The sequence below is a fragment of the Sporothrix brasiliensis genome (assembly GCF_000820605.1).
Source record: "Sporothrix brasiliensis 5110 chromosome Unknown Cont15, whole genome shotgun sequence".
In the NCBI taxonomy this organism is placed as follows: Eukaryota; Fungi; Ascomycota; class Sordariomycetes; order Ophiostomatales; family Ophiostomataceae; genus Sporothrix; species Sporothrix brasiliensis.
In genome coordinates this window covers 796,094-806,922 of record NW_024467134.1, presented here as the reverse complement: position 1 = coordinate 806,922, position 10,829 = coordinate 796,094, and the positions used below count along the sequence as shown (strand labels likewise).

Here is a 10,829-nt window from a genome sequence, read left to right as displayed (position 1 = left end):
GGTTTGTGCGGCAGCAAAGACGGACAGCACGCGGCACAGCGTCTGGCGATTCTCGCGGTCCTTGAAGAAGGAAAAGAGCGAAGAGATGGTCGCGTAGACCTTGTCCTGGAGGGTCGTGTCGGGCTCGGCGCCGTTCTCGCTGTCCAGCTGGATGAAGCGCTCCAGCAGCAAGAGCAGCGAGCCCTTGACGCGCGGGTTGACGCGCCGCGAAGGTTGGTTAAGAAGCCAGGTGGCAATGTCGACGAGGCTGCGGACGTGCGTCGTGGCTTGGACCATCGGGGCTAGTGCGACGACGGTGTCGACACAGGCCTCGAGCAGGCCCCGGCTGATCTCGCTGCCGCCTGTGGTGCCGCCATCGGCCGTGGACCGGAGCACGGCGCTGAGGCGCATGAGCGCCGTGTCCATGTTGAGCATGAGCAGGTCGGTGGAGACGGCCTCGTTCGTGGCGGCCAGCTGGACAAGGCTGTTTACGATGCTGAGGGCGTGGATCTTGACAGGATCCTTGGCCTTGGCAGCCAGACTCTCGAGAATTTTGGGGAGCACGCGAGCGTCAACCGACAGGAACAGGACGCACTGTGGCAGCTGCGCCCAGGTGGACAGCAGCTTCCAGGTCCACGACACGCCCTGAGTGGTCTCCTGTGGCAGGCGGTCAATAACGGGGCTAATGACCTCGGTCACGATGGTGTTCCGGAAGGGGACCCAGTTGTAGTCGGGCGCGTTGCGGAAGAGGGCGCAGAGGCAGCGGAGTGCAGCTGTCTTGGCGGCGCGCATGAGCGACGTGTTGGCCGACGACTTGGCAGAATCCTCGTCCTCGTCTAGATCGACGGCGTTGCCACCGTTTTGTTCGGCAGCAGCCAACGTCGCATTCTGCAACCCACGACAAGCACAGATCAAACAGTAGAGCGTGGCGTTGACGAGTGAATCGAGGAAGGGCGTCGCGTTGCTGCCCAACTCGTTGATAATAGGTTCAAGCATGTTAAGTACGCCGACCTGCTTGCGAGCAGACAAGAGCGCATCGTCCTCGCTGTCAAAACTCGAGACACCACCCGCGCTAGGGAAAATGTTTTCACGGAGGTTGGCCTCTTCCCCTTCGCCGTCCAGGATGCGCACACCGTGGAGGTTGCCGAGAGCGACCTGCAGGAAGCCACCAACACCAGCAACGTCCAGGTTGCGGATAACAAATAGACGCGTAGCATGGAGGCCCTGGCGGCCGCTGGCAGCGCCCTTCTTGGAGATCGTGCGGCCGTAGAGCAAGCGCAGCAGCACAGGCATCAGGTCAGCACGGTGCTCCGGCAAGATGCCATTGGCGCTGTTCTCATCGTCAGACTGCATCAGCAGCGTCAGCTCGTTCTTGAACTTGCTCTCGTCTAGCAGGTTGTCGAGCTGCTCCTTGTACTTGACAACGCTGTCCTGGCGCCAAGCGAGAAGGGCTTTGAGGGCAAGACGCTGGATTTCAATATCGCCGTTGGCCAGCAGCTTGAGAAGAGCATCGTAGGCCTTTTCGTGCTGGTAGAGCACCTGGGAGTTGGTAAAGAGGGAGAAGACAACGATCAGAGCCTTCTTGTCGGGGAATGACCAGCTGCCGAGTTCGCTATTGGCGGCCTCGGCGTCAACATCGGCATGCACGTCGTCGGCATCGTCCATCTCTTCGTCGTTTGTGCCGTTTTGTTGGTTCTCTTCCTCAGAGACGGCATCATCCTCAGCATTGCCGTCCTCTTCCTCTTCGTGGTCGTCTTCCGTGGTCGCGTCGATGCGAGGGCCCACGTCCTCGGTCCAAGACAAGAGGTGTGGCACCAGCTTGCGGGACCGCTTCTCGGCCACACCTGGCAATGCGGCAAGGACCTTGAGGGCCTTGCCGCGCTCATAGCCTGCATAGGCTGGGACAGCCTCCTGCTTGGCCTGGAACGCCTGAAGCATAACAGCCGAGGGGTCCGCGACGACCGTCTCGGTCTGCTGCGCCAAGTCATTGAGCTTTTCCAGCTTGAAGCACTCAAAGTCGGTAGGCGGGGCGCGCGGCGCAGTGCCCTTTCGGGTACCATGGTTGTCGTGGGTGCTGCTGCTGCTCTCGGCCTGGCCGTTGTAAGAGGAGCGACGTGACGAAGACGACGCAACCTCAAGCCAGTCAAAGGCGAGCGTAGCAATGGCCTCCTCGCCGGCCTTGTTGGTCTCGGCGACCTGCTTCATGGCTTTGACGGCGTCGTCCCAGACTGGCGCAAGGGGCACAGACAGCATGCCAAAGAGGAAGGCAGGGATGGCAGCTTGGATCCAGGAGCCGGGCGTGACGTGGGCGTAGACCTGGGCCAGTTTGCGCAGGTGGGCGGCGATGTTGCGGACGTTGTGCGGAGCGAATCCAACGTCCTCGGTTTGTAACATGTTGGCGAGCGCATTGGCGTGTTCCGGAAAGGTGGCCAAGTCGGTCGCGGTGTTGCTGTCACCAATGCGCTCAAGGATCTTAAGCGAGACCAGGCGCAGCGCGTGCGAGGGTGCCGACAGGTTACTAACCAAGACCTTGACGAAGGGATCCTCTTCCACTTGGTCGTCCCCCGTATCTGACTTTTTCTTGTCCTTCTTTGTCTCATCCTGAGCCGCAGGCTCTTCAGGGACCAGCTGTTCGTACTGCAGCAGGGCCTCAAGGAAGCCTGTCCGACGGGCAAAGCGCGGCGCAGCCGCCCGCAACAATGGCCGCAGACCGGCATCCGGCTTTCCAGCCAAGGTCTTGGCCATGCGCAGGTAAGCACGGAAGCCTTGCGTGACAATAAACGTCGTCTCGTCGTTGTTGGCGAGCTGTGGAGAGGTAGGCCGTAGTGCCAGCTTAAGTTTGCGCAGGAGCAGTTCGGAGATGCGCGCGGGCGTCGAGGGGTGCACAATCGTCGTGTCGAGCACGCCCAGTAGTGCAGCGTACTTGGGCAGGCAGTGGTCGCGCCACGTGGCCGGGTCCTTGCCATAAACACCACGCTCGGGGAACGGCGTGGCCTCGAGCTGCTCAAACTTGCGCACAATGCTGTCCTGCCACGACTGGGGCAGACGCAGGCGCTCGCGGTCGACGGGGAAGGCACCGACGTTGACCATATCGGCCAAGACGGCGCAGAGGACGTCCTCGTTGCCGTCATGCGCCCAGTGCGCCGACACAAACGCCTGAAACGGTGTCTGTAACGTGCTGTGGAATTTGGTGGCATTGAGCTCAGCGGCATAGGCACAGAAGGGAACAAACCAGCGGGCGAGCGGCTCGCGCTGCAGCGACTTTGTGAGAGAGGGGAGCTGGGGACGGAGGTCGGAGGGTGGTGCGTGGTTCCAAACAATGGCGACATTGGCAACAATGTAGCGCCAGGCGGGCGATGCTGACTCGTCAGCAGTCAGCGGCGTAGACGGCGGCCATTGCGATTCGGGTGCTACAGCCATGGCCTCGAGCGTCTCGGCCAGAGCAGGAACGAGGGCTGTCCAGTCGTGGATCTTGGCGCCACCACGCACACCGGCAAGAATCCCAAATAGGCGAATGAAGATGGACAGTCTCCATGGGCCCGCAGCAGCAACAACTGTCGCCTTTTTCGACTTTGCTGCTGCCTCGACCTTTTTTGTTTCCGACGCTGCATCGGCCAAGATGGCGTCAACCACGGGCCGCAGGGCATCGTGGTTTGCATGGTGGATGATGCTGGTGAGAACACCACAGCACACATCGCTCCAGGGCGTGCCACGGGCCGCCTGCTGCGGATCCAGCTCGTTCTCGGGGACGGCACGAATCATGCCGACGAACAATTCGGCCGAAGACAGCCGCAGTGTCATACTAGGTCCCTTGGTGGACTCTGCAAAGAGGGTCATGATGCCCTGCGTGTAGAGCTGAACAGTGTTGACCTTCTTGTTGCTGTGTTTGGTCTGGCTGGCGGCGGCCTCGGTCGCGCGCAGCAAGTCGTCGCGGATGTGGTTGACGATAAACGGCATTGCCGAGTCACGTCGCGACGGGTTCGCCGTCATGCGGACAAGGAAACTGAGGGCCTCGGCCGTGAACCGTGCAATGTGCCCGGGCACTCGTGGTAAGGATGGAGCCGGCGTAGAAGCGGCTTCGGAAGGAGTAGACGAGGAGGTCATGTCAGTCGGAGGTCGGAGGTCGGGCCGTCCAAGGAGAGGAGACAGGATGTCGTAGGTCGGGCGCAGGTCCGCAACGAGCAGCTTGGAGAGGTACTTGAACAGAAACGTGAGGCACGTAAACGTCCACTCGATGACGGCGGCGTCGAGTTCGTGGTTCTGCTGGTGGTGTGACCGCGCAATTCCGGCGCCAGTATTGTGCCGTGCCACGTCGACCAGCAGAGCAAAGGCGCGAGCATCGTAGCCGCGAGCGACAAAGCGGCTGCCCAGGTCGTGCGCGAACGCGGCCAGCAGGTCGAGGAGGGGCTCCAGAGCCTCGCGGCCGTCGTCCTGGCCTTGGCTTCCACGAATGGCCGCCGCGAGGTGGTCCATGATGCGGTCCTCAAAGTGCAGAATCTGGGCGAGGCTATCGCAGAGGGGCGACACCGCGCGGCGGAAGGCCGTGAAGCCGCGCGAGAGGTTGAGGTCGGTCCATCGCTCGAGGCCGTTGCGGAAGTAGGAGGTGGTCGCGGACAGGTCGCCAGCGGCGTCGGCGTCGAGGTCATGGCGGCGGACCTTGTGGAGCGGATCGAGAGAATGCAGCTGAGCAATTTTGCTGCTGAAGGACTCCCAGCGATGGTTCTTCTGGTGTTGCTGGCCGGGCGGCTTTTTTGTCCGCTGCGCCTTCGCGATGCGGCCCGCCGTTTTGGACGGCATGGTGGGCGATGTGGTCGGTGAGTCTCCCCGTTGTGTTGGATTGTTTGGTGAGAAAGGGAGAAGGGGGAAAGGGGGATAATGAAGCTATTCAGGGGTAATTGCTGCCGCCGCGGTGGTTCAGCTTCTTCTAAAGGCAGGCATGGCAGGTGTCGGTTGGTGATGAACGGGCAGGAGCGATCTGCCTGTGGTGCGGGTGGCTCCTGCTACTTTTTCTTCTTAGTGCCTGCCGTTGAAGCTTTTTTCTGCCGTCCAAAAATTTTGGAAGCGATAAGCGATAAGAATTGGGTCCACTTTACTTTAACGCTTCGTATGCATGTACCGAGTCGGACTTATATGCAACTATCGCGGCTCCACCCGACTTCTCTCTTTACTACTCTGCATCAGTCACCGTCTAGGACAATCATGGTACTGCAATCAATTGCAGGGTAAAACTACGCAAAGCGAATACATATAAAATCAAACGAACAAAAGTATTGTGTAGCCCGCGGGTGTCCTCCAGCGGCCTTCCTCCATCGCGTGTAGCTGCTACCCGGTGCCTTACCTGATGGTTGCTGCAGCCCGTCTGCAGCACAGCGCCGTATGCTCTAAATAGACTTTTCCTCCCAAATGGACGCAAGCCGCCGTCGTCAGCCAAGAACTTACGCCTTGGTTATCCGGCAGACTAGGTCGGAGCCGTCGACGGAGTCGCCCTCCTTGACGACCAGACCAGCAACGGCACCGTTGTGCGGCGCAGAGATGACCATTTCCTGGATTGTTAGCGGGGCGAATTGACAAGACAGATTGTCTGGGTGGGCAACCTACCATCTTCATGGCGCTGAGGACGGCGAGCGGGTCGCCCTTCTTGACCTCGGAGCCCTCCTTGACGCGCAGCTCGACCAGCACGCCGGCCATGGGGGCGCCGACCTGGCTCGAGTCCGTGGGGTCGGCCTTGGGCCGGCTGACGTTTTCGACCGAGGCCTGCTTGTCGTCAATGGTGACCTGGCGCACCTCGCCGTTCATCTCGTAAAAGACCTCGCGCTGGCCCGTGTTCTCAGACAGGGGGCCAATGGCCAGGAGCTTGAGGATCAGCACCTTGCCGCGCTCGAGCTCGACGTGGAACTCCTCGCCAATGCTGGGCTTGGACAAGAAGTACTTGGTCGGCAGCACCGACAGGTCGCCGTACTTGTCGGTGAACTTCTTGTAGTCCTCAAAGACCTTGGGGTACATGACCCACGAGGCCACGTCCGTCTCCGAGACGGGGCCGTACTTCTTGCCGAGGTCCTTGCGCACCTTGGCAAAGTCCACCGGCTCCAGGTACAGGCCGGGGCGCTTCTCGAGCTTGCGGCGGCCGCGCAGGGCGTCCGTGCGCAGCGGCTCGGGGAAGCCGCCGTACGGCTGGCCCATGAGGCCCTCAAAGAACTCGAGGACCGAGCCGGGGAAGTCGAGCTCCGAGGCACGGGCCTTGACGTCCTCGGGCCCGAGCTTGTTGGAGACCATGAACTGGGCCAGGTCGCCCACCACCTTGGACGTGGGCGTGACCTTGACAATGTCGCCGAGCAGCTCGTTGGCGTGCTCGTAAGCCTTCTTGGTCTCGGCCCACTGGGAGCCGAGGCCGAGCTGCGACGCCTGGAACATCATGTTGGTCAGCTGGCCGCCGGGGATCTCGTGCTCGTAGACCTCCGGGTCGGGGCCGGCCAGGTGCGCCTCGAAGGGCGAGTACAGCAGGCGCAGCTGGGCCCAGTAGGTGTCGAGCGCGCGCACGTGGTGCACGTTGAGGCCGGGCTCCAGGCCGGTGCCCTCGAGCGACGCCAGGATGGCGTTGATGCTGGGCTGCGACGTCATGCCCGACAGGCTGTCGGAGGCAGCGTCGACGGCGTCGGCGCCAGCCTCGGCGCAGGCCACCATGGAGGCGACACCGGTGCCGGCCGAGTCGTGGGTGTGCACGTGGATGGGCAGGTCGGGGTAGTTCTTGCGGATGGAGCCGATCAGCTGACGGGCGGCCTGGGGCTTGAGCACACCCGCCATGTCCTTGATGCCCAGGACGTGGATGTCGAGCTTGACGAGCTTGTCGACGAGCGCCAGGTAGTACTGCAGGTTGTACTTCTTGCTGGGGTTGAGCATGTCGCCCGAGATACACACGGTACCCTCGACGACACCACCGGCCTTGTGCACAGCCTTGATGCCGACCTCGAGCTGGTCGACGTCGTTGAGCGCGTCAAAGACACGGAAGACGTCGACGCCATTCTTTTTGGCGTGCTCGACAAAGTGCTCAATGGCGTTGTCGGGCAGCGACGAGTAGGCGACGCCGTTGGCGCCGCGCAGCAGCATCTGGAAAGGAATGTTGGGGATCAGCTTGCGCATGGCGCGCAGGCGGTCCCAGGGATCCTCGTACAGGAAGCGCATGGCAACGTCAAAGGTGGCGCCGCCCCAGCACTCCAGACTGTACAGGTTGTGCAGCGCGTGGCTGGTCTCCCTGGCAATGTTGAGCAGGTCGACGGTGCGCACGCGCGTGGCCAGCAGCGACTGGTGGGCGTCGCGCCAGGTAGTATCCATGATCAGACAGCCCTTGTTGGCGCGGACGGCCTCGGCGAAGGCCTTGGGGCCCTGCTCGACAATGATCTGGCGCCAACCCTTGGTGCAAGGCTGCGACACGTCGATGGCGTTTCCGGCGTCGTCAAGCAGCGTTGGCTGGATGATCTCCGACTTGAGCTTGGGCTCGCCGACCTGGCCCTTGATGCTGCTGCCGTTGACGGCCAGGTCGCCGAGGTACTGCAGGAGCTTCTGGGCACGGTTCTGGCTTCCGACCAGGTCGAACAGCGCAGGAGTATCATCGATGAAGGTCGTCCAGCAGTTGCCATCAATGAACTTCGGGTGCGTAAGGAGCGAAGCCAGGAAGGGGATGTTGGTCTTGACGCCGCGGATACGGAACTCGACGAGCGCACGCAGGATCTTGCGGCGCGCAATCTCGTACGTAGACCCGTGGCAAATTAATTTGGTTAAGAGGCTATCATAGAAAGCTACCATTTAGTATCAGAGTTAGCTAGAAGGTTCGCGATGTGAAAGAAATCAAAACGTCCCAGATATCGCGACTTCGATGCCATTCTGCGCAGTGGAAAGAACGGCTGCGGTTTGAGGTGGGGCATCTAGGAAATTGTGGGTCTTTTGGCCGGGAGTGCCCAGAACAAAACCGTGGACGGAAGGAGCGCCGAGGATGGCAAATAAAAAAAGGGAAGGAGCCAATAAGTCAAAGGGAAGAAGGTGCGAAGGGGGGACAAAGGGGCCCGATTGTCAGACTTACGCGTAATGACAGCACCGGCGAAGCCGTTGCCACCGTCGAGACGCACACCGTTACCGCCAGCCGAGCGGTAGACCTCGATCTTGCCGGTGTCGGGCTGGAAACCCTTGGCCGGGTCCTCTGTGGTGAGACGGCACTGGATGGCGAAGCCGCGGGTGGAGATGCGGTCCTGGGTGAGGCCGAGCTGCTCGAGCGTGGCGCCGGCGGCGATCTGGATCTGGGCGGCGACAATGTCGATGCCGGTAATCTCCTCGGTGATGGTGTGCTCGACCTGGATGCGGGGGTTGATCTCGATGAAGTAGTAGCGGTTCTGCTGGTCGACGAGGAACTCGGCGGTGCCGGCGTTGCGGTAGTTGACGGACTTGGCGAGGCGGACGGCATCGGCCAGGAGGGCGTCGCGGGTCTCGGCGGGCAGGTCCTTGGCGGGGGCGATCTCGACGACCTTTTGGTGGCGGCGCTGGACGGAGCAGTCGCGCTCGTAGAGGTGGACCATGTTGCCGTGGTTGTCACCGAGCAGCTGGACCTCAATGTGCTTGGGCTTGTCGAGGAAGCGCTCGACGAAGCAGGTGCCGTTGCCAAAGGCGGACTTGGCCTCGGACGTGGCACGCTCAAAGGCCTCCTGGAGCTCGCTCTGCTCGCGAACGACACGCATGCCGCGGCCGCCACCGCCGTAGGCAGCCTTGATGATGATGGGGAAGCCGTACTCGTCAGTGAAGGTCTTGGCCTCCTCGAACGTCGCGATGGCGCCCTCGGTACCGGGGACGACGGGGACGTTGGCGGCGATGGCGAGCTTGCGAGCAGACACCTTGTCGCCAAGGGCGTCAATGACGTCGGGGCTCGGGCCGACGAACTAAGCGAGTTAGGAAAGAGCGACGGAGGCGACAGAAACACAATAAAACTGGAAAGAGCGACACGGCAAGTGAACATACGATAAGGCCGGCTTTCTCGACATTGCGGGCGAATTCGGCATTCTCAGACAGGAAACCGTAGCCGGGGTGGATCATCTGGACGTCGTGCTGAACGGCAATCTTGATGATCTCGTCGCCGGCCAGGTACGCTCCGACGGGGGTGTACTGGCCGCGCTTGCCAATGACATACGCCTCATCGGCCTCTGTTTTTGTTAGCGAGAGCCCCCGTGAGAAACGTATACGATGTGTAGAGCAGGGAGGGCCGTACTCTGTCTGTGCATGCTCAGGCGATCCTCGTAACTACACAATTAGCATGCTGAAGGGACACAGGCGGCGGTGAACACAGCGCGGGGTTGCAGAGGCGGTGCGTTACCTGTAGACGGCCACGGTGTGGAGAGACAGCTCGTGGGCCTGTGGCATGGTCAGCTACATCGTAACGGGCAGTGGGAGCTGGGGAGGAGGCAGTTACTCACGGTTCTGAAGATCTGCAAACGAGGGAAAAGAGGATCGCGTTAGTTTCTCATCTGATTTTTACATGTGAAGCTTCCAGCACGATCAAAGACGTTGTCGCCGGGTTCACACGTACACGGATAGCTACAAAACAGTTAGCAAGTCATTGCCGTCAATTGTCACTTAATCACGCCTGGGAACGGGCCGCAACTCACGAATCTCGCCACGGTTGGCGACCAGCAGCTTCCGCAGCTTCATGATGCTGGAGTTGGCGCGGATGCGCTGGATGGAGGCGCCCTCCTTGGGCGGGGCATCGTCGTCAAAGACTTCCGCAAAGGCCTCCTTGTGGGCGGCGCTGTCGAGAACCGGTGCGGTAGCCATAGTTGCGATTTGGCGATACGGCTCGCTGCGGGAAGGGAAAAAAACGAGTAAGGTCGAGCGGCGGGGTTTCGCGCTGGACGAAGCTCCGAGCTCAGTGGGAACAGAGGAGCGCTCTGTTAGGTATTTGTAAGTAAAACGAAAGGTGGAATGGTTAAAACGAAGCTGGGGAAAGAAAGCGGGAAAAGGAAAGAAACAAAAAGGAAAAAGAGAAAAAGGTAAACGGATAAGAGCAGCAGGAGAGGTGAAAACTAAAAAAGTAATCGAAAGAGGGGGAGCTAATACGACACAAGTGCGACCAGATAAGCTCTCGTTTGGGGCAAGCTTCCCAAAGGGAATGCAGACCAGACAGTCGCGGGACAAAGGCGAAGAGTCACGCCAATAAAAAAACCCAGAAGCCAGAACGCCGGGCCAACAAAAAACGGACAAGATGACCAAAAAAAAGCCAACTGTTTCACTGGTACCGGCTCCAAAAATCCCAGTGAAAATAGTGAAATAAAAGACCAACTGCAAAGCGAGCCAAGACTTTTTGTGACGGGCAAAAGCGACGAGGGAATTAACCATGGGCGTGAGGTACTAAATTATGCTTTGTGTGGCGAAACAGAAGGAGCGAAAGCGCACGAGAGAGTGGAGAGGAGACAGACATGGTCTCGCGAGAGACATAGACGACATGAGCAACAGAGACCGAGCAACAAAAGAGGCGACGAGGCACAAAAAGAAGCCCCAGAAAAGACACTCGGCCGCTCAATCACTCGACCAAACAACCACAACAAATTCGAGGGTATGGCGGCTAGCTCTGCTTAGCGACTTGCGAGACGGGACGCGGGATTTTCTGAGGTCGACTTTTCTGGAGCTCCTTCTGGGGTCGCGTATTATTCTTTTTGGGTCATTTTGCCTTTTTCGGCCTTTTTTTGGTTCTTAAGTTCGTCCCTCCTTTTTCGGCTCGCTCTCATTGATGGGATCGCTCGTAGTCTCGGCGCGGGATGTGACGCAGTGTAATGGACTCCGTGCAGACGGCAGAATGGTGGAACTGGAGAACAATA

General features: G+C 60.2%; 2 protein-coding genes across 2 annotated transcripts; one reads left to right on the top strand and one right to left on the bottom strand.

Moving 5' to 3' along the window:
• Window positions 1–1,194: 1,194 nt before the first annotated feature.
• On the top strand, window positions 1,195–4,797 carry SPBR_05535 (uncharacterized protein; the record flags this gene model as incomplete). Its single annotated transcript, XM_040763798.1, has 10 exons — window positions 1,195–1,320; window positions 1,375–1,528; window positions 1,580–2,079; window positions 2,119–2,362; window positions 2,405–2,475; window positions 2,626–2,730; window positions 2,911–3,117; window positions 3,323–3,785; window positions 3,843–4,083; window positions 4,275–4,797. 10 exons carry the CDS (start codon window positions 1,195–1,197, stop codon window positions 4,795–4,797), a joined length of 2,634 nt encoding a protein of 877 aa, XP_040622032.1.
• A 617-nt stretch (window positions 4,798–5,414) lies between these two features.
• On the bottom strand, window positions 5,415–9,789 carry SPBR_05495 (pyruvate carboxylase; the record flags this gene model as incomplete). The annotated part of the gene is made up of 8 exons (XM_040763759.1): window positions 5,415–5,522; window positions 5,578–7,772; window positions 8,054–8,900; window positions 8,980–9,161; window positions 9,227–9,258; window positions 9,332–9,369; window positions 9,545–9,552; window positions 9,624–9,789. 8 exons carry the CDS (start codon window positions 9,787–9,789, stop codon window positions 5,415–5,417), a joined length of 3,576 nt encoding a protein of 1,191 aa, XP_040622031.1.
• Between the last annotated feature and the right edge of the window lie 1,040 nt (window positions 9,790–10,829).